At 35.5% G+C, this 25,660-nt stretch overlaps 6 protein-coding genes across 9 annotated transcripts; 2 read left to right on the top strand and 4 right to left on the bottom strand.

Annotated features, from left to right (window-relative positions):
* Window positions 1-1,224: 1,224 nt before the first annotated feature.
* On the bottom strand, window positions 1,225-18,347 carry LOC120776689 (neurexin-4). 3 transcript variants are annotated; one of them, XM_040107569.1, is made up of 14 exons: window positions 17,887-18,347; window positions 15,821-15,937; window positions 10,564-10,760; window positions 6,661-6,802; window positions 6,210-6,580; window positions 5,337-6,144; window positions 5,153-5,278; window positions 4,874-5,077; window positions 4,215-4,806; window positions 3,806-4,143; window positions 3,552-3,731; window positions 3,130-3,474; window positions 2,924-3,058; window positions 1,225-2,857 (listed from the first exon to the last, which is right to left on the bottom strand). In XM_040107569.1, exons 1-14 carry the CDS (start codon window positions 17,966-17,968, stop codon window positions 2,667-2,669), a joined length of 3,828 nt encoding a protein of 1,275 aa, XP_039963503.1. In that variant the 5' UTR covers window positions 17,969-18,347; the 3' UTR covers window positions 1,225-2,666. The 3 variants fall into 3 exon arrangements, with proteins under 3 accessions (XP_039963503.1, XP_039963504.1, XP_039963505.1); XM_040107570.1 differs by lacking the exon at window positions 10,564-10,760 and adding an exon at window positions 9,463-9,659; XM_040107571.1 differs by lacking the exons at window positions 10,564-10,760; window positions 15,821-15,937; window positions 17,887-18,347 and adding exons at window positions 9,463-9,659; window positions 9,985-10,010.
* Window positions 13,673-14,788, bottom strand: LOC120776690 (L-aminoadipate-semialdehyde dehydrogenase-phosphopantetheinyl transferase). The gene has a single exon (XM_040107573.1). It carries the CDS (start codon window positions 14,672-14,674, stop codon window positions 13,775-13,777), a length of 900 nt encoding a protein of 299 aa, XP_039963507.1. The 5' UTR covers window positions 14,675-14,788; the 3' UTR covers window positions 13,673-13,774.
* Window positions 18,348-18,739: 392 nt separating the features above from the next.
* LOC120776549 (YEATS domain-containing protein 4) lies at window positions 18,740-19,700 on the top strand. Its single transcript, XM_040107299.1, has 2 exons — window positions 18,740-19,397; window positions 19,453-19,700. The coding sequence occupies exons 1-2, from the start codon at window positions 18,839-18,841 to the stop codon at window positions 19,611-19,613; spliced, it is 720 nt and encodes a 239-aa protein (XP_039963233.1). The 5' UTR covers window positions 18,740-18,838; the 3' UTR covers window positions 19,614-19,700.
* A 60-nt stretch (window positions 19,701-19,760) lies between these two features.
* On the bottom strand, window positions 19,761-21,348 carry LOC120776541 (protein CLP1 homolog). Its single transcript, XM_040107279.1, has 4 exons — window positions 21,127-21,348; window positions 20,521-21,073; window positions 19,963-20,467; window positions 19,761-19,898 (listed from the first exon to the last, which is right to left on the bottom strand). Exons 1-4 carry the CDS (start codon window positions 21,223-21,225, stop codon window positions 19,787-19,789), a joined length of 1,269 nt encoding a protein of 422 aa, XP_039963213.1. The 5' UTR covers window positions 21,226-21,348; the 3' UTR covers window positions 19,761-19,786.
* Window positions 21,349-22,419: 1,071 nt separating this feature from the next.
* LOC120776540 (spliceosome-associated protein CWC27 homolog) lies at window positions 22,420-24,228 on the top strand. Its single transcript, XM_040107278.1, has 4 exons — window positions 22,420-22,513; window positions 22,566-23,110; window positions 23,170-23,571; window positions 23,634-24,228. Exons 1-4 carry the CDS (start codon window positions 22,472-22,474, stop codon window positions 24,160-24,162), a joined length of 1,518 nt encoding a protein of 505 aa, XP_039963212.1. The 5' UTR covers window positions 22,420-22,471; the 3' UTR covers window positions 24,163-24,228.
* On the bottom strand, window positions 24,158-25,615 carry LOC120776548 (peroxiredoxin-2). Of its 2 annotated transcripts, none has more exons than XM_040107297.1 (5): window positions 25,506-25,615; window positions 24,993-25,180; window positions 24,815-24,932; window positions 24,346-24,751; window positions 24,158-24,288 (listed from the first exon to the last, which is right to left on the bottom strand). In XM_040107297.1, the coding sequence occupies exons 2-5, from the start codon at window positions 25,162-25,164 to the stop codon at window positions 24,229-24,231; spliced, it is 756 nt and encodes a 251-aa protein (XP_039963231.1). In that variant the 5' UTR covers window positions 25,165-25,180; window positions 25,506-25,615; the 3' UTR covers window positions 24,158-24,228. The 2 variants fall into 2 exon arrangements, with proteins under 2 accessions (XP_039963231.1, XP_039963232.1); XM_040107298.1 differs by having other exon boundaries at window positions 25,522-25,581.
* Between the last annotated feature and the right edge of the window lie 45 nt (window positions 25,616-25,660).

The raw sequence follows: 25,660 nt of genomic DNA, 5'->3' as shown, positions 1-25,660 counted from the left end.
AACGGAGAGCTGGGCATATTTTTAATATGGGAGGTATGGCCCTTTCCCTATAATTCCATTTATGGATTTCTCGGATACATTAAAGATCCAAGAAAATATTATACATGGCAACCCCTAAAATATATGAAACAATTATATTATTTGAACAGGTAGTATAATGGATATATATTTATGTAAGAGCTGGAGGCCTCTCTTGCAAATAAATAAATGCAAAAATGCACATAGAAGGTATATAAAAACAGAAACCATCCGAGAGTTCGTGGAAACTTGGTATTGGTGGAGAAAGCAGAAAATCCATTTTAGCTCATTTTTGAAGCGTTATAGTGAATATGGCAGTATTCAGAGGGTTCCATGAAGATCGTTCCACATCACTTTGGTGTTTAAAATTCGGTATTCCGTGCATATGCAGGCAGCCTGCGTCTTTTAGATGTTTTTAAACCATCCCATCTACAGAAAACCTGAACCTATGACATGCTTTATTAAACTTAAATAAAAGAAATGCATTTATTGTGTGTGTATTAATGAAAATTTATTAAAAATTAATAACTATTTCATAACTTAGTATGATCTATGAACATATGCATACTTCTAATACGTTGTTGTTACTTTATCAGTTGTAATTTTTTTACAACTTACTTTTTGTGCCTAAATACTTAGCTGAATTTCATAATAGTTTTAGAGGCTTTATTATTTTTTCGTTTCAAAATGAGTTTTATAGATAATTTACACAATTTGTTTGGAACCCTAGCAATTTCAGATTACAAGTTTTTACAAAATTTTTTTGTAAGAGTAGTAATATATGTTCATTCCAAATATTTAGACGCACAATTATCAATGTTTTTTTATTTTTCAATTATTTTAGAATTTTAAAAATTTTGTACAAGTAATTATATTAGTGTTGCCATTTAATTTTCTTGATTCACAATTTATTTTTCTTTCCTAGACAGAACGCGAATACAAATATTTTCTTATATAAAGAGAATAAATTTTGAAAAAATATATTTGAAAAACAAAAATTTTAAAATACATTTAAAAAAAATGTTGAAAAAATAAGTTTTAAAAAATTTTAAAAAACATTTTTTTGAAAAAATGAAATTTAAAAATGTATTTGAAAAAAAAATTTAAAAATATATTTGAAAAAAATTTTTAAAAATACATTTGAAAAAAATTTTTAAAATACATTTGAAAAAAAATTTAAAAGTACATTTGAAAAAAATTTAAAAAATACATATGTATAAAAAAATTTTGAAAATACATTTGAAAAAAATTTAAGACTTCGTTTTTTTCTTCATCGTATAAAGTAAGGATAATTTTTTAAGTATGTATGAATACTTATAACACATGTCGATGTGAAAGTTGTTTATGATTTAATGGAATGTACGGGTATTACAACAATTCAAATCAAATGCACGTTATTTAATGTGTTTCATAAATTGCCGTTATAAATGACAGTACTAATTTAACAATACACACTGCAAATGTCAGTCGGAAATAGTGGAAAAGCGCAAGCTAATAATTTTATTACTTGAAAGACATTTGTGAAATTAAATTTCTTACTTAAAGCACAAAAGCCTTCATATAACAGCGAAAGCATTAATAAACAAATATGAAAAGAATTCAAAGGGCTTACATATAAAAACCGTGGAGATTCGGTACAACTTCTTTGCTTGTTGCTTTCTTGTTGTTGTTGTTTGCTTAATAATATTTTTTCACGCAAATTAAATTTAAAAAATTATATTACTATAAAAACTTAAAATAAAGAAAATGGACGGTATAAATTTACTTTTGAGAGATGCCTATATTATGAGTTTTTTTTTTTTCAAAAACTAACCTATAAAAGGTTATTTTGTAAAAAAAAATATAAAGAAATACGTAATGTAAACATAAAACCAAACGATGAACTTAAAGTTAGCAAGCGAGCAGAATACAAAAAATTCAGCAAAAAAAATTACGACAAAAAATTTGATTATTCAAACATCCAGTTGGAAGCAAAAGTAAGTGGGTCTACTTTTTTGGCAATTATTGTATATGGTATATGCCTATTGTTTTTTGTTTTACTTTGTGTAGATAAGAACACTTGACTTTTTAGGAATGCCGCGACGTCTAAGACTCTGCTGCGTATTGTACCACTTCCAACTGGTCTTCGCTTATTTCAAAATTTGGCAGTGTGACACGCAACGTCCAATGAGAATTGTTTACACTTTAATTTCGCTTAATTTACTGTGATTTACTTTTGATCGTCATATATTGATTTTCGTGTTCAGTTAAAAGCATCATCTTGTTCACTTTAAGAACATTACTTTCGTATCAGCCGAAGTTTTCTATGAACTGCTACAAATACTTAGTTTCGTATTCAATTTTTACACGCATTTCGTTATACTTCTCTATGGCTAAACGTCTGCGTCGCCGTTTGTCATGTCATGCTTAATATAATTACATAATTATTATGTGTAAAATACATTTTACGCTACGCTAATTCATCGATTTGCTTTTGAAAACCACATTGAACAGTTTCTCTTTTTTATACGTGTCAGTTTGTGTGTATGTGTGGGTGCGTACGCTTACGTGCGTTGTATAGTTGTGATTGCAAGGTTGCAGCAGGCTGTGTAGAGTTGTAGCTACCGCGTCGACTACGTGCTCCAATTGCCTATATGCTGCATGCCGAACTATATGAACCACTCTTTCCGTTTTGTCACTTGATGGCCTGTTCTCGAGTGCAGAACGGCCTCGTCCGGGTCGTCGGCGTTGTTGGCGCCCTCATCTTCGTGCGTCAGATAATCGCCTTTATGGCGGTGCACGTAACGGCCAATTAAGAAGATCATGAGCAGCAATAGCAGCAGCAGTATAACCAAAATGACTGTAACGAAAGCGTTGTATAAAAGTAAAATTGGATTTTGAGAGACAAATGTGTGTCAGTACTCACAGCCTAGTACAATAGAGAAGCCGCCGTACGCCTTACGCAATTTATCCTCATCGACAAGTGGTGGTGGACGCGTTTCGATTTCAATGGGCGGATGTGTGACGGGTTCCACGCCGCAAAAGTCTTCAGTCAATTGAGCTGCGTAGAAAAAAAGAAGGAAAATGGGGAATAATTATTATTGAGTTTATGAGTTTATTTGGAACACTTACTGCCCAGTGATTTCACATTAGCTGGTGGATTCTGTTGGAACATCAGTTTCAGCGGGTAAATGTCATCGAATTGCACACGCGACACACAGCCCACAAAACCGTCTGTCATCGATTCATTTTTGCCTATATACATGTATTGTATGTTGTTGAATTGCGCGTCCGCGCTGGCTTTTATATCGAAATTATATTCGACTGGCTCGTAGTTGTCCACTGTAAGCACCACCGTGGAGCCGCCATTTTTACGTGAGAACCGCACATCGTGGTATTGACCCAAACCGAAATGTTTCTTGGGGAAAATTATCTCCTGACGCTCAAAACCGAAATCGAAAACACAGCGCAAATGACCTGCAAAGGCAAATTCTGTGTTTAGCATGCGGAAATCAATAAAAGTAGTGGCTTATCGAAAAACCCGTTACACCCACCTGAATTCGATATTTGTATTGTCAAATATTCACCAGTCAAATTTGACGATAAACCGAGCAGAAAACCTTTGGGTATTGTTGTTGTAAATCCAACGCGTATATTCTCAGCAATCGTCGAACGGAAGGAGCCCTCAAACTCATAGCGTATAATAGAGCTTGTGCGCAAGTTGACGCCAATTTCTAAGCAAAAACAAAAAAAAAAACATGTTTAGCAAGCGCTTTTTAATATAAACGGGGTAAGCTTGTAAATTTACCATCAGCACAAATTGGGCCCTTGAATGCGCTCCAACGGCAGTCGCACGAGTAGCCATCGTAACGTTCGATACACGTGCCATTATTTAGACAGGGACTGGACTCGCAACGGCCCACACAGTCGGCGCTCACGCCGTACAGACCACGCAGGGCATACTGTTTCAGATCCACCATTTTACCGTTGAGCAACAAAGCGCGTATGCAACCAACATAGCCGTCACGATACTCAGTCGTAGCGCCAATTACCAAATCGGATGTGAGATGTAAGGCACGCACTGGACCTGGTGGCTCACGCACCTCCGCTTTGATGGAGCCGTCAACGACCAGACGCGCTTCCTTGCTGTTGAGTTTTACAAAATTTTTCATTATTTATGAGATAGATTAAGGTAAAAGAAGTTGAGAGCTACGCACCGATTGCGCTCCACGCTCACTGTGTGCCACTGATTATCGTTCAAATGATAGCTTGTGCCGACATTTACGCCAAGTGGTCCGCTGCCCGCTTGATATTGGAACTGCAGCTTGTTGCCACCGTTTATGCTCAATTTGATGTAATCAGTCGGTCCAGTTGCATGGAAGAGTACAGCGTTCTCTTGCGTCGTCTTGAACTCCAAGTAAATATCACCCGAATGACCCATATCGAATGGTGGCAAATTAATGGTCGCATCGGCAATGCGGAATGTCACCACATTGGTGAATAGATCATCGCCTTCACAACGCAGTGAACCCAAAGTGTAACGCCCTTGTTTCTCATCGAGCGGTGTGCCAGTGTCACCGAATTTTACTGCGCGCACCGGCAAATGCTCCTTTTCACGTATGTCACCGCCATCCTCGGTCCATTCAAGACTATTCGAATCGCAGTTACACCATTTCGTTGGATCGTGACATTTGCCCAAAATGCCGCACTCGCATTTACGCGAACCGGGCAGTGCACCAGCCCAATAGTCCATGGGTTGATTGTGGCGCGAAACCCACCAAGAGAAGGGACGGAAATTGCCCGCTTCAGCTGTAAGTAGCATGTGGGAAATTGTTAGTTTTAGCAGCAGTTATTAGACAAAAAAGCGTATACTAACAAGGCGAATTGAAGAGACGCGATGAACGGCATGAGTAGCTCAAACGCTGCCAGCAGGTGTGTGAGCGATTCAGCAGCGCCTCGATTTGCAGCATATTGGCATCATACATGATATTCTGTTCGAATGAGCCTGGCTCTTGGAAGCCATCCACAGTAGTTGTGTGCTCTTGACTGTGACTGAGTGTGGTAATGACGCGACCATCGGCTATAAAAGACGAAACGGTTAATAAAAAGTATGAATACGCTTTGAAAATATAAAAAAAGTTTCATTTGTGCTTACAATAGAACTCGCAAGTAACGGGGAAGGGCTCCAACGGACCACTGCCGTCAACATCAATTTTCAAATTAACGCGCTGATTCACATGACCCACATTCTTGTAGGCCTGGCACGACAGTGGATTGTTAGCTGCAAAAAATACACAATTATTTACAAACACTGCGTATAAAGCACTTCAACAGCTTACATGTGTGACACACAGCGCCCGCATAACCCGTGTTGGCACAATCGCAGAAGAACTCCATCGAATTCTGGTGGCAGACGCCACTGTGCTGGCATGGATTTGGATTGCAGCGATCAATCATTTGGCAGGCGTCCACCACCACCTCGTCACCGCAACACACTTCCTCGCCCTGCACCCAATCCTTGGGCAACTTATAATTGCCATCGACCAATATCATGCGCATGCAACCCACAAAACCATTCTTATCCACACCACCAGCGATGTTGTAAACTTTACCCGTCGATATTTGTATGTTCTTCGTTGTGGTCATCGGCCGCTGATCGATGTCGAGCACCAAACGATTACGCCCAATTGTCAACACAAACGAATGCCATTTGCCATCATTGAATTGTTCGTCGTAGTTGTCCAGTATGATGCGTGGCTTATCGGCCAGTTTCATGTCGATTTTCACCTTGCCAAATTCCAAGAACACACGCACATAGCCGCCCGAGGCGAAATCATGATGCAGCATTATGCCTCTATCCTCGTAAGTGCGGAAAAAGAAGGAAACATTCATTGTGCTTTGCGCTTCATAGCCCTTGATGCGCACATATGAGCCGCGTGTGGTGAACGTAACCGGGTAAATGGGTGGCGAGGGGCAGGCATAAACGGTGTGGTACTTTGTATAACGGTACGCGTCTCCGTATTCGAAACTGTCCTTCATCGCGCGTACGAAATTCGTGGAATTGATGAATATGTTTTCCATGCAGCCGGTGAAATTTTGCGTTACAATAATGCCTTCTTGAATGTTGGGTACACCACCGAGGTAGAGCTAAAAGTAGTAAACAATTTTATTTCATAATTAAAAAAAAAAGTGAACATAACCTCGCTACTTACCGCACGATTCAAATTCAAGCGCGTGAATTCGCCCTTAATGCGGCCACGTACTATGACACGATCCACCGAGAATATAATATCACGGCGGTTGCGCGAGATCACCACATCGTGCCACACATTGTCGTCCAACAGACTGCCCACTGAGAGCGAAGTCATCAAACTGCTGCCCAAGTCCAGATTCAATATCATTTTATTATCCTTCAGCTGCAAAGCGAAATAGTCACCCTGTGTGCCGCGTGAGTACATAAGCAGACCATTGGCGAAAGCGGTTTTGAAACGGAAACGTATGGATTCACGTGTGGACGCCACTGGCTCATACTGCAGATCGTAGGTGACTAGGCCGGTGCCGTTGAAGTACAGGTTCTCCGCAACTAAAATGAGCAAAGTGTTGAAATTAAAAAAATTTTAGATTTTGATGTTGTAAAGTAAACAACATGTTTGTCAGACTCACCATAATCGCAGCCATAGAGTTCCACACGCATCGAAATGCGATCGTGCCAGCGTGTTGGATTGATACGCACCCACTGGGCAATAATGGGCACCTCGAACACATTGTAGTGTATGGAATTGCCATCGGAGTTACCCTTGAACATCTGTGGGTGGATTTATGTTTTGTGTAATAAATATAACCTCAAAATTAATAATACAAATAACATTCAAAACATAATCACCAAAACCGAGAAGAGTGTAAGGACATGCAGAGTGTAAATTTTAGTAAACTTTCACCGACTGTGTTTGTTGGGAATTTTATAAAATGTGTTTGATAAAACACATAATTATTCAAAGAAAAAATCACAAAAGCAAAATACATACATACATACAATAGATCACAAAAAAAGCACTAATACAAATTTACAAATAAATAAATAAAAAATAGTAATAAATAAAAAAAAATAAAGAAAATAAATAAATAAATAAAAATTAAATAAAAAAATAAATAAAAAAAAAAAATAAATAAACAAAAAAAAAATAAAAATAAAACATAAAAAAAAATTTTTTAAAAAAATTAATAAAAAAAATGAAAACAAAAAAACAAACAAAACAAGAAATCAATATAAAATTTTTAAAATAACTTATTTTTCTTGTTTGTATTTAGTATTTTAGCCATTGAAATCAGGTTTCTTAGACAAATATACAGTTTCAGTAATATAATCTAAAAAACAAAAATGTTTTTGGAACATCGTTTAGAAAACAAATGAAGAGTTATTATTTGGTAAGTATTTAATTTTTTTGAAAATGTAAACTAACGGGTTTTTCAATAAAAGCGCTACAAAAACGTTTTGGAATATCAAGGAAGTTCTTAATTCCTGTGAATGTACATTAGATGCCATTATGTAAGGAATTCGATTTCTTTCGCATGGCCATCACGTGCACGCTTACAGAAGTCCAGACGCTGAACCCAATTTTCGACGGTTTTCAAGCATAAATCGGCCGATACTGCAATCGTCACTGGCTTATTGGCATAGACCATAGACTTGACGTATGTAGCTACACAGGAAATAGTCTAACGGCGTCATGGTTTTCAATAAATCGATTGGGACATTCGCTGTGTGGCTTGTGGCGCTGTCCTGTTAGAAACACATATTGTCCAAGTCTATATGATCCAATGCGGGCCAAAAATATTCGGTTATCATTGATCGGTAGTGATTCCCATTCACAGTAACATGACGGTCTTGATCATCACGGAAGAAGTACCGTGTGGATTGCTGTCTAACCTATAACGCATATTTTGCTTATTGACGAAGTCATTCAGCCAGAAATGAACCTTATCGCTGAAGATGATTTCTCGATGAAAATCCGAAACATTTTCAAGTTGTTGCTTAGCCCAATTCACGAATATATGGCGGTTCTGGTAGTCAAGCGGCTTCAGTTCTTGCGTTAATTTGATCTTGTAAGGATGTCGGCCAAGATCTTTTAGCAAAATTCGCCACAACGACGTCACAGAGATGCTTGAGAACGACGTGTGAGAGACTGCTTTGGGTCTTCCTCAATTGTTGCGCTGGCGGCACTATGCCGCACTATGGACACTTCTTTGTCTTGCACAAGAACATTTTATACTATGCCTGTGGATTCATATTGTTCCACTAGACGCTCAATTTTTGATCTCACAGGACGAATATGACTACCATAAATTGAACGTAACGCTCTTAAAGTTGAGGCCGCTGACTCCGAATTTCGGTACTAAATTTTATAAATTTCGTCTCGTTGTAGGATCGTATATCTTCCCATGATGAAATGGAAAGCCTTACTGAAGAGAAATGTCAAAAGTGTGGTAAAAAATATGCCGTCGTTTGCTGTTCCTATCGGTCTACTTTTGTAGTGTCCCTATTGAAAAACCCGTTAAAATAAAAAAATAAACTATATTTTGACGACGCCGAAAATATTATTTTTTTTAATAAAAGACCACAAAACAAAATCAACCTATGATAATAACGGTCTGTGTTCTCTGAAAGATATTAGCCTCCCTTTTTCCACCTTCAATAAAAATTATCCTTGATCTACATACAAAAATTAAGTTTTTATATATTATAGTGTTATCTATAAGGAGCTGTTTTGAAAGGACAAAGCCACGAAACCTAACTAACCTAACCTGCAAAGCAAGGAACAATCAGAAGTCGAATTTTTCACAGATCGTTTTAAACCCATTCTCAAAACAGTGATTGACTACATAAGCGGAAGGATTAGAATTTCTAACTTGAAAAAAAATTATTATTATTCTAGGAGTATTTTTTCGGTATTTCAAACTATTTGCAATAGACCAGAAGGGTCGGAAATATTTACATGCGGCTAAGGGTTGTATATTAAAAGAAATAAAATGCTAAGAAAATGATATTTTTGCTCAACTACTTTATAAAATACTCATTGCCACATTTAGAATGTGAGGTTAGAAATATTATATAATAGGCTTTGCAATGTTTTGGAGATTTAAAAAAGCTTAGACTTCGGTTCTGCACGGGCAGCTTAAAAAACGTAAAGGGACTCACCAGAATATTATAAACTTAAATGAAAATTTTTGAAAACTTGTAATTTCGGAAAAAAATGTAATGAAATAAAACACTTTTATATGAATTAGCACTAAATTTCAAAATATACGAAAGAGATATTTGAAAAAAGTTTAAAAACTAAACGCAAATCATTACTTCAAAAACATAATTGAGCAATTAGACAAGAGAATATGACAATTCTAAGGCATTTATCTGATGTACTAACCAAAAGCATCTTCTATCATCATTTTTAAATACTCGTACTTTACCTGCGGCTCATTCGATGGATTCACATACGAGCGCCAGTATTCGCCATCATCCGAATACTGCACAATATACTCGGTAACGAATTCTTGCGTATGCTTACGGCCCATTGTGGCGATTTTGCGTGTCTTGCGTGCTTCACCCAGATCGAGTGTTAGAAAGTGATTGTAAGTATTCTCGATCGGTGTCCAAGCGGAGTCGCCTTTATTGTTAAGGTGTTATTTGTTATTTACCCAGCATATTTTATGTGTTAATATAAATAGAAGAAAGTGTGTTGGGGTTAGTGAGACAGTGTGGTATATAACTATAAGCTTAGGGGTATAAAGGGTGCAGCGAGTTCTCACATGCGTAGAGTTGCGATTTTTTTTTTTTTGATAAAATACAACAACATGAAATTTTTATTGTGTTACAAATGTCAATTTTTATTTTTTGTAACGCTACAACTCCGCTCTGTACACCCTTTATACTGAAATTACATTGTTTATGAATTGGATGTTAACTTTTTTGATAATTTGTTAAACACACACCATACAAACGCATATCTCACGCACACCATGAAACAAAATTAATGAAAAAAATTAATAAAAATATTTTACAAAAATTTTTAAAGCGACAAAAATACACAATTTTTATATATTACAACAAAAGTATAGGTAAGCACCACAGAAATCTAAAAAAATAAAATACTATACAAAATCCAAAGCGAATAATTACAATAAGCGCATTAGCAGCATAACTACGGATTAGCACAATATTACCGTTACATAAAAAGAGAAAATACGTGTGAGCAAAAAGTGATGGTGGTAAGTCCTGCTGAGTGCGCCCAAGCACCATTCTGCAGTAAGCCACTGCAAATATGTAAATGCAGCGACTTACAGCGGCGTTGCATATGTCAGTCTTGTGTCATATTTCGAATTGGAATGCAATTCCTTTGAACATATGTCATGCATATATTCTCTAGTAATAAGTTGGACGCATTTTCGTTATCTTTAATTACTTTTATGGTCAGTGTTTTTGAAGCCGTTCACCTTTGTTATAAACCATTTTCAATACATGTATGTGTGTATGTATGTGGGTGTATTGTTGACTGTTAAACTGGAGCTTACCTTAATGTTGCCACCTGGTTCTTTATAGTCGGCAAACTCCAAATCAGATATGCCATAACTAATTGAATATTCGGTGACATACTCATCGCTGTGCGGTCGTCCTTGCAGCGCGATGTGTGTCACATTTCTCACATAACCCAAATCGATGATAAGACGTTGATCGAAATCGGAATTTTTCGCCGACCACGAAGTACCGGCTATACAAGGATATATGTATACATACATACATATATGGGCGTGATTGTAGGGGAATAGGCAAAAATAAAAGAAATGGTAAACAAAAATATTAACTACGAAAATTAAGACAAACGATAAAGCTCTAAAATGGCAAATAAACTGAAGATATAAAAAATACGAATTTTTCAATTCATACTATATAAAATAATATTTTACGATTTCTAGAAAACATAAATAAGTAAGCTAAAATATATAAAGTAGTTATTATTTACATGCTAGACTAACTAATTCGACGAAAAAAGTACTATAAAGTAAAACACAACTGACACCCTTGTCTTATAGTGCCATTATGGTTTTGTTGTTGTTGTTATCCCCCGTTAGGATGGAAAGGATTAAACAAGTTGTCGTCGACGTCATCCAACGGTAGACCAAAGGGAGAAGGGTGTTCGATGGGTAGGCTTAGCAGGGCATGCAAAGAGTTGGGAACTCTAGCTCTTTGTCTGCAATGGTTGGTGGTTTGGCTACAAGTATGCCATTCACTGAGAGGGAGTCGGTGAAGGTGTTAATGGCTTCACTTTGAATGGCGGTCAGTACATATCGGAAGTTAGTTGCCTCCGATGTCTGGTCGGCGTATTGCATTATGTCGTCGACGTAGTTCAGGAATGACCTCTTGATGTTCCTACGAGGCAGTTGAGCTCCAAGCAGGTGACTGCAAGGATGATTTCTGTGAAAGCACCCCAGCATGAAGTATTTGGAGAGGAGTTCATTATGTAGGTGTTCGATAGGAGACATCAAGAGGCATCTCTCTTCAAAAAAAAACTTCACAAAAAAAATGTTTTTTCTATTTTGCAATATACAGTTAAACGTCAGCGGTACAGCCAGGATCATTTTCCGTATCAAATCAAACGTTACAAAAATACCCTACCATAATAAATCACAAACAGTTGAATGACTTTGTAAACTTTATCCTACTTTCAACTGAATGGTATGAAGTCATGCACAATTAGTTAGTTACCAGTTTTGTTTACCCAGAGCAAACCAGTGTATCGATTGATTTGTAAGCGTGACACCCACGCATTATCAAACACGTTCTAACGATTGTGCCGCACAAATGGAAACACGTGAACACCGAAACCATGAAGGGAGGCGGCACATACTTACAAACACTCGTGCAATAAGAACGCGAAATCCCTCAATATTAAAAGGCAAAACCTAATGACAATGACGACTGAAGGCACACAAATAACCAAAACTACAATTGAAATAGCAACAAATGAATTTTAAGAAGGGAGTGTAGCTAATGCAGCACGCGCTACAACGACAGCTATTGTAGGAGTCGGAAATTGCGGTGCCAAATGCGAACGCCAAAGCCAGCACAACCAGACTTACGGATGAGTTGTGAAAAGACAATAAATTTTAAATTGAATAGGTGACAGACTAAAGAAGAAAGCAGCAAGAGGAGTGAAAATAAAATAGAAAACTAATTGAAATGATTATCAAAATCACCCAAAATTTGCTACAACTGAACACAATAACAACTCAAAGCAAAGTCTAGGGCTTGAAATGAAAAGGGTCGTGAAGCAAGCAAACTACCCTTATAGAATGCATGCCAACTAGGGGGATAGTGCAATATTTGGAAATAAAATCGTTATTTCCAGGTTTTTTTCTTGTTATCGCTTTGGTTTCTGCTGCAGTGCTCTTTGCAAGGACACGAAATTGCCATTGCAATATGGCACAGCATCGAAATACGTGTATATATACATACTTACTTATGTATATATGTATGTACATAGATACATATTTACTTGTACTTACAATTTTATTTGGAAAGGTCGCTCAAGTTCGAATTGCTGATATTTTCTTTTCGGGCTTGACAACAGTGCCAAAACTAAATGGTCATGCGGCATAACAAATATGCTTGCCAGCTAGCAATTCAATGCTTGCAAGGAACACTCTAATGCTGTAAATTTTCACACAACTAGGGGAGACAAATGTACATGGTACATTCACAAGCCCACTTACCGTTTATAAAGGGTAAAGCTAGAAGTACAGAAAATCGTTATGCGAAGAGGCGACGACGGCACGGGGCACTGTGGTCGTTCCGTGTATACTTATAACAACAACAATTAAAATAAATAATAAATGGTGCAGCGCTCGAAAGCAAAATTGCAATTGAAAGGGTTCCGTGTTGCATTTAAACATTTAAAGTTCATTGAATATGATTTGAGCCGATCGCTTACCGCAAGCGGCAGGTGAGAACTAGTGTGAGCTTGAAGAACCGCTGAAATATGGGATAATTTTTTTTTTTGTTCAATATCACAGCAAGAATTCGTAGAATTTGTTTTAAGGATTTTCCGCTTCGTTAAGTTTTATGAAATAAATAGTTTTGGGTTAGCTGAATAATTGCTGTAAGTAGTTGGTGATTTTGATAATTTGAGGTTAGGGTATATTTTTCATATATTTTACATGTTTGTATATACTCATAAATTAATGTATAGAGGTATTTAAAATATGTATTTTTTCTCCCCAAGAAGCTTCTCATTGGTCAGAATGATTAAGCTGCCATACACACTGATCTATCAAAATCATGTTCTTATATGTGTAAAAAAAAAAGAACTTTTATTTGTGGAATTGTCTTTATGAAATTTGGTTTAGATTATTTTAAAAGGCAACGTAACAATCTCCGAACATTTGATCGGATCGAACCACTGTATCATATGGTTACCATATCGTTTCCACGACAGTCGGGTAACCACAACGGACCAGGATTATTATCCGGCCAAGACTGCCAACTCGGCACTATTCCTCTTACTATAAAATTTAAAAAAAAACTTAAGGTTATAAGGCAAATCAAAGTAAGTATTTTGCCAAACAAACAATTTCTGCTAATTATTATATAAAGTTAAAATAATTTACGTTACAATAAAAGCAATTAATATAAAAAATATATTTTTATTCACATATGTACATACATCCGAAATACAAAGACACTTTTATGCCTAAAACTATCTTTTGGTATAAATACAAGCAGGAACTATGACTTCAGTCGCTTTTTTAAAACTTCTCTACAGTATTCTACTATCTCCGCGTCTGATGCTTTTTCCGTCGCCACCAAAAGGTCTTCAATTTTTACAAGTTCAAATTTTCCCAGAACTGGCTTACAATTTTTAAATGCAATTGCTGCACAATACTTTGGTTCTAGTAAATGCTCTTCAAAGTGGAAATCATTTTCGGGTAAATCGTTGCGGCGTAATTTTGTACCGGTTAATGGTGAGGCCGCAACATCCAACTCACGCGTAATATCCACAGTGAAACTGATCTTTTGCAAATCAACAGTTATGCCCACACCAATTTCTTTAACATACGCCTCTTTGAGGCACCAATGACGCATAAACGCCTTCAGTTGGTCGGCCTCATTATGCTGTGGGTGACGTATATAGCGCCATTCACTGTCAGAGAATTTGCGTTGCATTATACGAAAGAATTCAGCTAGATTTTTGCCTCCGCTATATTCAATTTTCATAACATCAACGCCAACTCCCACTTTTGAAGTGGCGATAGTAGTAGGTGCTGTAGCAGCTGCTTTTATGTCACTTTCGGCAGAAATGCCTGCAAGCACTACAAATTTCCCCTGGTGTGATACATTGAACGAGAGTTGATTGTGACATTTATCTTCTGCTTGTAACCAATAAGGCTTTCCACGTACATCACGTGCAAATCGCACATCCTTATAGTCAACACCACTATGGACACTGACGAATTTTCGCATTAGCAGGCGACCAACTAGCGAGGAAAGGAAATCATCAAGAAATACGAATTTCATCAATCGATCCCGTTCCTCAGGCTGTATGACAGCCACCGCCTGTGCTAGTTGCGGTAATGTTAGACTCCAGCTAGTTAAATCAATGGCCCAACGAGTACATTTATGTTGCATAATTGCTTTAAGCTTTTGTAAACTATTTTATAGTAATTTTATTTAATTTTCTTTATTAAAATCAAATTTACAAATAATACATCACAAACAAGTTGATTCCAATTGGAAACTGACGAAATGTCAAAATGTGCACAAAACAAAACTCAATGAGTAATAACATGTGTAAGAGAGCGAATTGAGCACATGCAGTGCTACCAACATCTGAAGCGAATAAAAAATGTAAACATACCGTAGTGAGGGCAGATTGTGCTAAAAAGCTACTTCGAATAAAATAAAAAGGTATGATAGTGGTTAATAATTACTTCTTATCAAAATAAATAAATAAAATAAATTTCAAAATCTATATGTATGTTTTCATAATGATCCAATAGAAAAATGATGCACACAACTAAAAAGTTGATTTCATTCAAAAGAACCGGATACACTTAGTATGTGCACACAAATCTAAAAATAAGGCAGATATATTCAAATGCGATATCAATAAATTGTTTTTAAAATATAGAATTGCGTACAATACTGAAGAAATAAATTTCAAAGCTATAACATCATGTCGATTAGACACTTGTTTGTGGTAAGCTATTTAATAAATAAACTATAAACAGCAGATTTATAGAGATAAATTCTATTAAACCATAAATTTCATTTAAAACAAAAATATGTGTTCCATTTACTAAAAAAGCAAAAGTATGTTTTCATTATCCACTCACATAGAAACTTCGCCACTGTACTTAAATGTATGAATTATTGTATGATACTTTTAGTACAGTATAATTTTGAACACACGATTTCGCTTTCACAATATTTAATGATTCATAATAAATTATATGATAAAAATAAAACTTATTTGCTGTTTTACAACGAATACAAGCATACGTATGTATATATGAATGTATATTTAGTCTATAAGTTTATTGAAAGCACATTTTACTGTAAAGCTTGTTGTTTAGAAAAAAACAGTGGAATTCTTAATGAAAATAAAATAGTGTGTGAACAAACAAATTTATAAATCGACGAACCCCCTAGCAAGGTGTCTGATAAATGGCCATTCATACATACATACGTACATATGTATGTACATGTATAAATTATAGAATTAATCTTTTCATATATCAAACAAGCAGCAAGCAACATTTCATCAACACTTACCATTAAGGCGCGCCTTCTCCGGACCTCTATCGTTCAAAGATGAAGTGGCCGTAAGAACAGCATGCTCCATAAGTGGTTGATTACAATCGTAATCAGAGAAGTAGTCGTTATAGGAATCTAAAAACAAGCAAAATTTTAAAATTTACATCTAGCAAATAACGAAACATTTTTAACTATGTGTTTTTAATTTATAAATTTATTGTTTGTTTTGCTTATAATGTGACCCACATTCATAAAAACAAGGTTTTCTTTCTGGCACTCATCCAGCTGAAGTTGTCAGTTCTTGTAATTAAGTTTTCATATCTGCTATTTTATTTTAATTAAAAAATTGGAACAAGCTCTCACATTTCTCTTCTTGAATAAAAATAGCAGGAACAAATTATTGGTATTCTTGATGCATGCATTTTTTTAAGATGTGTAATTTTCTACAGCAACTACCTATTCTCGTGCTCGACAGCCTACATAATATATGTATATGTATATGTATGTATGTACAAGCCAGCAAACTTTTGATTTTGACAAGTAAACAGAAACGTGATACAAAGCTCCTTTAAATATTATAATTTACAAATATACCTTACCATGAGCATTATCCTGCTCATGAACACTTCCCATACATATTATATACACACTTCCACAAATATATGTATTTACTCATATTTATATAAACAAGACTAACAACACCCCACCTTCGTTTGCAAAATAAACCACCCTTTTTTGAGTGGTGCAGACAATCTGGCTGTCGCCGTCGCCTGTGTATACTGTTTGGCTTGTTTTGTGTTCATGCTGCCTTATCCTGGCTAAGTGCCACTACTCAAGTGCGACTAACAAAAGTATAATGCAACAATTCTTATATGTATGTGGGTTTTACTAAACTTTCTATGATATTACATACATATGTATGTATGCACGATATTCGCAATAAGAATAGCAAAACAGAATTAATATACAATTTTAAAATAAGATAACATGGGTTTGACAAAGATCAAACATGTGTAGTGAAGTTTATTTCATAACATACATTTTTAGTTATATACGTGAAATGGATTATCCCAAGTTCCATTTAACTATTATTCATGAATATCTATGAACGTATGTACATATAGTATATGTAGATGTTTGAATATTGCTTGATCAATTATGTTGTTGTCTAGGAGTTTGCAAGTATGCCAGTAGTTGTTTAATCGAAGTCACTATTAGCTTATACGAACCCTCCCAAATGTAAAATCAAAGGAGCGAGTCTGGAACATTGCAGACGTTTTTTTAAATGTGTACATAAATGGTCTCCCAATAGCAAAGCCTTTAATACCAACATTAAATTCACGTGTTTGACGTGGAGCTGACTGAACCTTTGACCGAAATATTTCGCATGCGCATTAAATGTTCCGGCAGTATGTCATAAAACGCCGGTGCCGATTTGTCCTTGGTAAAGTGTATACATAACCAGCAGCAAATTATTGCAATCACTACGTTCATACGTACATACATATAAGTATGTATGCAAATTTATGGACATAATTAAATATTTTAAATATTCTTAATAAAAAAAGCTACAGGATCATGTTTGTTATGAAATCTTTAGTTAAGGCAGTTTTATGAATCCGCGGTCATTAGCTTTTATACATAAAATTTAAAAACAAAAACAACAACAACCATTAAAGCTTGATAATACCCTTTCCCCCTTCTCCAAAATATGGGTGTTGCTTTTATACTCTCTGTTTTGACTACCTAGTTCGTAAGCTATCTAGCGCTGGAGCGGACAAGTTCAGCTTTAATACGCTCTCCCCGTTGATCACACGTAAACGTCTTTGAGCGAGTATGGACAAATAATTTGTTACCAACAATATATGTGAGCGTAAATAGCCAACTTGTTCAATTAACCAAAGCAAGAGCAACGAATGATGAGACATCGCCATTACGATCTCAATGTGGAGTCACACCCAAAAAAAATTATAAATGTCAGGGCTCTAATTTTATAATAAATTTAATTTTTCCACATATTTTTTCTTATAAGTTAAAAAAAACACGAAATAAAACAAATGCCTTTTCTCCAATTCTATAATTACCTGCAGTAACATTCCGTATGTTGCAGCTTATGAAAAAAATTCCACAACAAAGCAGCGCTCTCGTCAAATCAAAGGCATTCATTATTGTACAATATAATAAAATATACAGATTTCAGTTAGAATTCATTCAGTACATTGGTGAATGCATGAAAAATATTTTGCACTTGTTAGGCGTCCACCTGATAACCACTTTTTAATAATTTCTTTTAGCTGTTGGCAGTGAAATTTATTTCTACTGCCCAGCGGAGCGCTAGCTTGACACACCAGCACAATTTACAGCACCGCGCACCGATATTTCTTTAGCGTAATGAACCCAATCCAAGCATGTGTACAATTAATTCTTATAATATGTACTTTTATAATTTTTTTAAGAATTCTTATAGCACAAGATATTACACTAAATAATAGAAACCGTCACACCGCTGCAACGAAATATTGTTCTTTACAACTCCACGTTCGAATCGAATTTGAATGCAAAAGTTTGAGCTCTCTCAAATAGCTCTCTTGTCTAATTTGACGTTCCAATAAGAAAAAATGTTTAATATAAAAATGCAATAAAAGTTAATGTTGGCAGCATTGCAACACAGGGTTGCACTTAAAGTTTCCCTTAGTAATTTTACATAAAACTACCTCTATTGAAATTCGAAATGATCTAAGAGTTATTGAATACGACTATCATTAATCATTATTCCTTATTGATGTTATTAAACTTAACAAAATTAAGTTTAAGAAGATTTCCGCACTTCTTTACAGTTTGGAAGCAGCCCAACACAGGGTTGTGTGGAGTCATACATAAATGTCAACATATTTCATTTCTTACATTGTACATCAATTTTGTTTTGTGTCTCAGTTTGACAAGTAAAAACGAATTCAGTAAAACCATTTGTCTAAATTGGTAAACACAAGAAATTTTAATTAAATGTAAAATTGTCGATTAAAGTGCAGTCTAAACATGAACAGTCTCAATATACCTACGGATTTTGGCCCAGATTCAGGCGGTCGTGTAAAAGGTTTGGTTATAGTTAAGCCTATTGTGTATGGTAATATTGCACGATCCTTTGGCAAAAAGAACGAGGATGGACATACACATCAATGGAAAGTATATGTAAAGCCGTATCACAATGAAGATATGTCCGTTTACGTGAAAAAAGTTCACTTTAAATTACACGAAAGTTATGCCAATCCAAATCGAATTGTAACGAAACCGCCTTATGAAATTACCGAAACCGGTTGGGGTGAATTTGAAGTAGTCATCAAAATATATTTCCATGATCCCACAGAAAGGCCGGTAACTTGCTATCATATATTAAAGTTATTCCAAAGCCCTGTGGTTGATGGTGAGCTATCGAGCACAAATTTGGACAATACCAAACGAATGGGCGCTGCTAATGTGCATTTGGTATCCGAGTCGTATGAGGAAATCGTTTTCCAAGAGCCCACACAGCTAATGCAACATTTTCTCATGAACGTACAACCGTTAACAAGTGGATCATACACACATGATACCGATTGTAAGTGTTATAATCTATATTTTTTGAAAATATTACAATTTTTTTTAATATTTAGTTGAGACAAAGAAAGAGAAAACCTTGGAAAATATAATTGATGTAAAAGGAAAAGTAAAAAGTGAAATAAACTCCCTAAAGGACAAGTTAAAACTAGCACGTGAAACCATAGCGAAGTTCAAAGCAGAACTTGCAAAAGTACAAAAGCCACCTACTTCATAAGTATATAAACTGAACTTCCAAAAAAAGTTAAGAAACTATTATAAGAAAAGATTTGTAAAATATTTGAAAATTTACAGATACAAATACAACTTTTTTATTCCAATGAAAAAATATGTATATGTTTTATTTATTGACAAGATAAATCAATTTTCAACAAATTTGTGTTAATGGTTTCAGACAATGTCCATAAATTGCAATTCAGATAATAGCATCACGGTATTAGGTAATGGCCGTGGTTGCGGTGAAAGTACAGTTATAGTCTGTCTATCCATATCCACATCAGTACTGGAATGATTGCAAAAAGTGTATCCAATTATGTTTCAGAAAATATATTTTTTGTTTTACTTACACGCAAACAAAACCAGCCACATTAGTTCCAATCACGTCCTCATCGGTCGATTCAGCAAAACTAATAGCTAATATATGATGTAGCAATGAAGGGCTGGGCGTTACTGCCACAACCTTGGTTTTATTGTCTTCCGCTTTCATACCAATAGGCATACAGGAATCTGGCAACGGCGGTGCGCCAATTTTGTACAGCTTTAAATCTTGAAACTTCACCTCAAATGAGAATGGATAGAAGGGTGTTCGATGGCCGTAAAAGTATTCCTTAATACGTAGGTCGCGTTGTTCACTACGCAAATCTCGACTTCGTTCTACCACACCACCACTTTTTGGCAGCAACACGACACGCACAAACGAAGGCATATCCCTCAAAAGCTCATTATACAAACGCTCTTGATCCAATACAAAGATAGCATTGACTTCGAAAGCCTGTGCTGTGTGCAATAAGTGTGCGTAGCCGTCACCCTTTACCCATCCACAGGTGTTTATTATCATGCCGGAATGTTTCGCTAAAAATATGTACATATAGATATGTTACCGGAAAAAATGTATATTTACTTACTTCGTTTGTTGACATTCATGGATTCCAACGTTACTTCTGCCATTTTCGATACTGTCGCTTTATATAGTACATTATTGCTACCTGGGCCTTTATGACCGAAGTGATACACTAAGGGTGCAGTCTGAGAAAAGCCTTCTTCAATGCTGGCAGGACGTTCAATGAGTATTGTAGCAATAGTACCTGGTATAGAAATAGATCCCTGTCCGACGTCAATATCAGCGTATAGCGGACGTCTTCCAAGTCGCACAGCATAGTTAAGAAATATGCGAGACAGTGTGCTCTTTCCGACGTCTAATGGTCCTACAATCATTGCAATTGGTCCACGTTCATCCTTTTCTTCAGCGCTAGCACGCATTTGTTCTAAGGCCGCATGACAGTTTAAGTATTGTACCATTGGAGTCTCCTTTGAAATGTAACTAACATCAGTTTTGCCATTTACATTTAATACGCAACCATGATAGGTAAAAATTGCCACTTTCGCGCCAGTTAGAAACTCGTATTTTTTCTTCTTAACCAATTCAGTACCAAACATTTCGGCAAAGCCAGAAATGAGCTAAAAAATGACACATTTAAATGATGAAAATTGTGATAATTTTTTAAACCCACCGTAACGAGAACTTTCGCATCCTTGTCTTCTATTTCAAAACGCAGCTCAGAATCTGCTTCCAATGTGAATTCTTCGCCTTCTTTGGCCTCGTCAGACATTGTTACAGTTTGGTGCCCAAAATATAATATAATTAGCCAAACAAGGTAATATTATTGAGAATTTACTATACTTTAGAAAAATCGTGTTTGACGCTTAAATATTAAATAGTTCTATTATTTTGTTTATAAACAGCTGATATGCAGGGTTGTATTGACCTGTATCAACAAAATCTTTGCAAAAGGTAAATCGACTAGTTTTTAATTTTAGGTTTTTTAAACAAAAAAAAATCGGCAAACAATTTTTTAAAAAAATTTATTACGTAATTGAGTTATTCTATGCTGGGGTCGGCTTTAGTATACCGTCCCAGGATTTCGGGGAAAAAATGGGTATGGTCAGATAGAGGAAATTCTCCTGATCACGAATATATATGGTTATATCCGCAGGAAGATTATAGTTTTCGAGATATGCTGAGCATATATATGGAGATACAGAAAAATTGAAAATTTTTTCGTTATATTGAAATAAACACTTTTTTTATGGAAAATTAAATTCCCTTGATTATAGGAAATATAATCGTTTAATTATTAGGGGTATTCTCTTGCTCTTGCAAAACCCGGTGCACGGTGCAAAAATTGCAGATTTACAACGGCATAACAACAAACACACGCAGAAAAATATTTGCAAGGGCTGTAAAATATGTCAGACCAAAACCTATGTATATTTGCGTGCAATGTCACGCAAAAATATAATTGCAACCCTGTTGTAGTTGCCATTTTACATAAAGACATATTACGTCGTTAAATTGTTGAGGAAGATAAGTTTTAAATGGATTTTATTATTTCTATTTAAATTTTAAAGATTTGTTACGGTTTTTTTTCTTAAAAATGTATGCAGAAGGTGCGCCAATTCACAATAGCCATGCTTAATAGTCATTCACAACAAATTGACCGAATTAGCCATTCATATATCACTAGATTCTGCAATGGGTGCTCTCGTGCTCTTGTATATTTCGGTATAGTATTTTTGCAATCTGCAATCTTGCAAGAGCAAGAGAATACCCCTATTGTATTACAGTAATAACTATATTAACAAAATGCTTAATTTATGCATAAAAGTTAAAGATTATAACTTGGATTACAAAGGTGCGCAACTAAAAAAGTTTTATGAATCTTTTAAGGCTGCGTGGACACCTTAACGTCAGAATATAACAGCTGGGAATGCTATCGCAATTTCACTATTGTGAATACCTAATATTTGTCAGAACTTATAAATAATTGAATCAAGCTATAAACAAAATATTAAACAATGAGTAATATTTATATTCAGGAACCACCGACTTCAGGAAAGGTAAGATATTTTTTTGCATCAAGATGGCCATTAAATTAATTTTCATTTATAGGTTCTCCTCAAGACTACCGCTGGTGACATAGATATAGAATTATGGTCTCGGGAATGTCCCAAAGCATGTCGCAACTTTATACAACTTTGTATGGAAGGATACTACACTGGCACAATTTTTCATCGCGTAGTCAAAGGTTTCATTGTACAAGGTGGTGATCCCAATGGCGATGGAACTGGTGGAGAATCCATTTACGGTCACACATTTAAGGATGAATTTCATTCTCGTCTACGTTATGCGCGGCGTGGACTTGTTGGAATGGCAAATGCCGATAAAGATGATAATGGGTCACAGTTTTTCTTCACTTTGGCCGCCACACCGGAGCTTCAAAACAAAAACACGCTTTTCGGCAAGGTGACAGGTGATACTTTGTACAATATGCTAAAACTGGAGGAGGGTTTAGTGGATCATAATGAACGTCCCATGTATCCTCAAAGGATATTGGGCGTTGAAATATTAAGCAATCCTTTTAACGATATAGTGCCACGAAAAGTAGCAAAAGAAATTAAAAAGGAAAAGACGAAGAAACGAGAAAAGGGAGTCAAGTAATTAAATTAAATTCTTATATGGCGTAAAGTTGTTTTCTAAACCGCTTTCTTTACAGAAATTTTGGGTTGCTTTCATTTGGTGAAGAAGCAGAGGAAGATGAGGAAGAAACTAATCAATTTGTACAAAAAAATGCGGGGAAGGCAAAATCAATGCACGATGTGGTAGATGACCCCAAACTTAGCAAGGATGCTTTACGTATCGAAGATACCAACATAAGGTCAGATGATGAAGAGATGTTGGAAGAGGAACGAAGACTGGCATGTGTCAAAAATGAACCAGTGAATGATGATGATATAGAGGAGCGTCGGCAGCGAATCAAAGATAAATTGCAGACAAATGCGGCTAAAAAAGTAATTAAAACGGAAGCAGTTGAAATAAAAGAGGAATTGTCTGACTCTGATGAAGATGTTCTGCTGACACAGGAGCAGGAGCAAAAAATAAAAAGCGAATTGAAGAGGTAATTATATTTCATCAACATTTGTAAAAAATTTTTTTAAATAAACCGTTAATAATTTTTAGGAATGAAATTCGACAAGAAATTCAAAACCTGAAGAAACAATATCAAACTGAAAAACGTCAAAGAGAAAATTTGGGTGATAAAAAAACGGAGAAGAGTAAAATTGACGAATTAAATGTTAACCCCGCTGAGGATAATGAATTCATAAAAAATTTTGTTGATGAAAAAGTGAAATACAATGGCTTAAAATCAAAAATACCAAAAAAGGGTGCCAGCCGAGAAGATTTTACTTTAAGCTTACTATCGAAATTTCGAAATAAATTGGATGCACTTAAACAGAAGCAATCTGAATCGAATGAAATCAATGAGTCTTTAGATGATGGAACCATAGAGAAAGAAATTCAGGGCGACGATTGGTTGGCGCACACATTAAAGTTCGAAGAAGCGACACCCATATTGGCGAAGGATGCGTCCACTAAGGGTGACGATTGGTACGATGCATATGATCCTAGAAATCCGCTTAACAAACGTAAAAGAGGAGAAGGTTCTAAAAGTGGGGGAAGTAGTAGTAAAAGTTCTAAACGGCATTAGTGAAAATTTGAAACATATTTATTTTGGTATCAAAATATAAAACTTGGAAGAAAAGAATTTACAATATTATGGAGTTTTGTTAATCTTTTCAAAATATTTCGTTTTCTCTTTGGGATTTGGAACAATCTGAAAATAAAATATGTTAGTTTATATCTGTGGATATGTGCAATTTTATTCTATTACTGTTTCTGCACCAGGCTTCCAACCAGCCGGACAAACTTCTCCATGTGTATCGGTATATTGGAATGCTTGTACCAGACGAAGTGTCTCATCTACTGAACGTCCCACTGGCAAGTCATTCATAGTAATTTGTCGCAAGATTCCATGATGATCAATGATAAATAGACCACGTAGTGTATGTCCTAAATCTTCTAAATAAACTCCATAGTCCCTGCTAATCTTATGCGTTAAATCCGAAAGCAGTGGAATTTTTACATATCCAAGACCACCTTCCTTTCGGGGTGTGTTTATCCAAGCCAAATGTGTAAAATGTGAATCAACACTAACCGCAACTACTTCAGCATTTATCTTTCGGAATTCTTCGACGCGATCAGAAAACGCTATAATTTCGGTGGGACATACAAAGGTGCTGAAAATAAAAATGTATTCATTTATGCAATTTGATGGATGGTGAATATAAATTTTCACTCACAAGTCAAGTGGATAAAACAGAAGTACTAAATATTTTCCATGATATTGGGAAAGTGATAATTTGACGAATTCTCCTTTCACAACAGCTGTTCCTTCAAACGTTGGAGCTGACTTAGATACTACGAAAAGAATAAATATACTATAAATGTATCACAAACAAATATATTTATAACACGTACTGACGGCTTTAGTGGTTTGCAACTTGTGGTCTCCACGAGGTCCTTCGGAAGGATAAACCGAGCCTCCAGCAAACGAATGGCATGAACCACTTTCGTCATATTTATTACCGGCTGTTAATACTGCACACAGTATAAGAATACAAAGTTTCGACAACATTGTGCGTGGTAGCATCCGAAATCTGTAAATACTAATTTGTAACCGTATTAACACGTATAAAGCCACGCAAACACTTTTCAGCTACTGAATGGTGATATCTAATCGAATGTGCTAATGCGTGGTCACCATATATGTGCTTATATAGTACTCATGCGTGTATTGTTGATAAAATTCTTGATTGATGCCGGCTTATTTAACATAATAACAACTTATCAGTTAAATTTGTTTTTTACACATTGAAAGAAAAAAGAGAGGGAACTAATACTTTGATGACGGAAGCAAATAAGGAACAATAACAAAGGAAAACAGCATTATAAATAAGTCAGCAATGTTAATTTTTATGAATTTATACATACGTCTGTGAATACACACTTTGTTTAAAGGTTATTGTCTAGTTTACAGATTTTTAAATGTTTTGTTTGAAACTATAAATATTTTAGCGTCACTCACTTTATAAAATGTAATAATAAAATAAAAAAACCAAAAGATAAAGATTGGCACAGTGCAACCG

This window comes from Bactrocera tryoni, chromosome 5 (assembly GCF_016617805.1).
Source record: "Bactrocera tryoni isolate S06 chromosome 5, CSIRO_BtryS06_freeze2, whole genome shotgun sequence".
NCBI lineage: Eukaryota > Metazoa > Arthropoda > Insecta > Diptera > Tephritidae > Bactrocera > Bactrocera tryoni.
The sequence above is the reverse complement of the archived record's forward strand: the minus strand, read 5'-3'. Positions and strand labels throughout refer to the sequence as shown.

What these genes read in the sequence shown, in the direction of transcription:
- LOC120776548 (XM_040107297.1), bottom strand. Translation starts at nt 25,164, where the DNA reads ATGCTACCACGCACAATGTTGTCGAAACTTTGTATTCTTATACTGTGT. An exon ending in CTGTTTTATCCACTTGACTT is followed by an intron (nt 24,752 to 24,814) that starts GTGAGTGAAAAT and finishes TTTTATTTTCAG; the next exon opens with CACCTTTGTATGTCCCACCG. An exon ending in GGAAGCCTGGTGCAGAAACA is followed by an intron (nt 24,289 to 24,345) that starts GTAATAGAATAA and finishes TTTTATTTTCAG; the next exon opens with ATTGTTCCAAATCCCAAAGA.
- LOC120776549 (XM_040107299.1), top strand. Translation starts at nt 18,839, where the DNA reads ATGAACAGTCTCAATATACCTACGGATTTTGGCCCAGATTCAGGCGGT. An exon ending in ATACACACATGATACCGATT is followed by an intron (nt 19,398 to 19,452) that starts GTAAGTGTTATA and finishes TTTAATATTTAG; the next exon opens with TTGAGACAAAGAAAGAGAAA.
- LOC120776690 (XM_040107573.1), bottom strand. Translation starts at nt 14,674, where the DNA reads ATGCAACATAAATGTACTCGTTGGGCCATTGATTTAACTAGCTGGAGT.
- LOC120776540 (XM_040107278.1), top strand. Translation starts at nt 22,472, where the DNA reads ATGAGTAATATTTATATTCAGGAACCACCGACTTCAGGAAAG. An exon ending in AACCACCGACTTCAGGAAAG is followed by an intron (nt 22,514 to 22,565) that starts GTAAGATATTTT and finishes TTTCATTTATAG; the next exon opens with GTTCTCCTCAAGACTACCGC. An exon ending in AAACGAGAAAAGGGAGTCAA is followed by an intron (nt 23,111 to 23,169) that starts GTAATTAAATTA and finishes CTTTCTTTACAG; the next exon opens with AAATTTTGGGTTGCTTTCAT.
- LOC120776689 (XM_040107569.1), bottom strand. Translation starts at nt 17,968, where the DNA reads ATGAATGCCTTTGATTTGACGAGAGCGCTGCTTTGTTGTGGAATTTTT. An exon ending in CATACGGAATGTTACTGCAG is followed by an intron (nt 15,938 to 17,886) that starts GTAATTATAGAA and finishes GCTTGTTTTTAG; the next exon opens with ATTCCTATAACGACTACTTC. An exon ending in CGTTACTTGCGAGTTCTATT is followed by an intron (nt 5,078 to 5,152) that starts GTAAGCACAAAT and finishes CGTCTTTTATAG; the next exon opens with CCGATGGTCGCGTCATTACC.
- LOC120776541 (XM_040107279.1), bottom strand. Translation starts at nt 21,225, where the DNA reads ATGTCTGACGAGGCCAAAGAAGGCGAAGAATTCACATTGGAAGCAGAT. An exon ending in ATGCGAAAGTTCTCGTTACG is followed by an intron (nt 21,074 to 21,126) that starts GTGGGTTTAAAA and finishes GTCATTTTTTAG; the next exon opens with CTCATTTCTGGCTTTGCCGA. An exon ending in GTGGCTGGTTTTGTTTGCGT is followed by an intron (nt 19,899 to 19,962) that starts GTAAGTAAAACA and finishes CAATCATTCCAG; the next exon opens with TACTGATGTGGATATGGATA.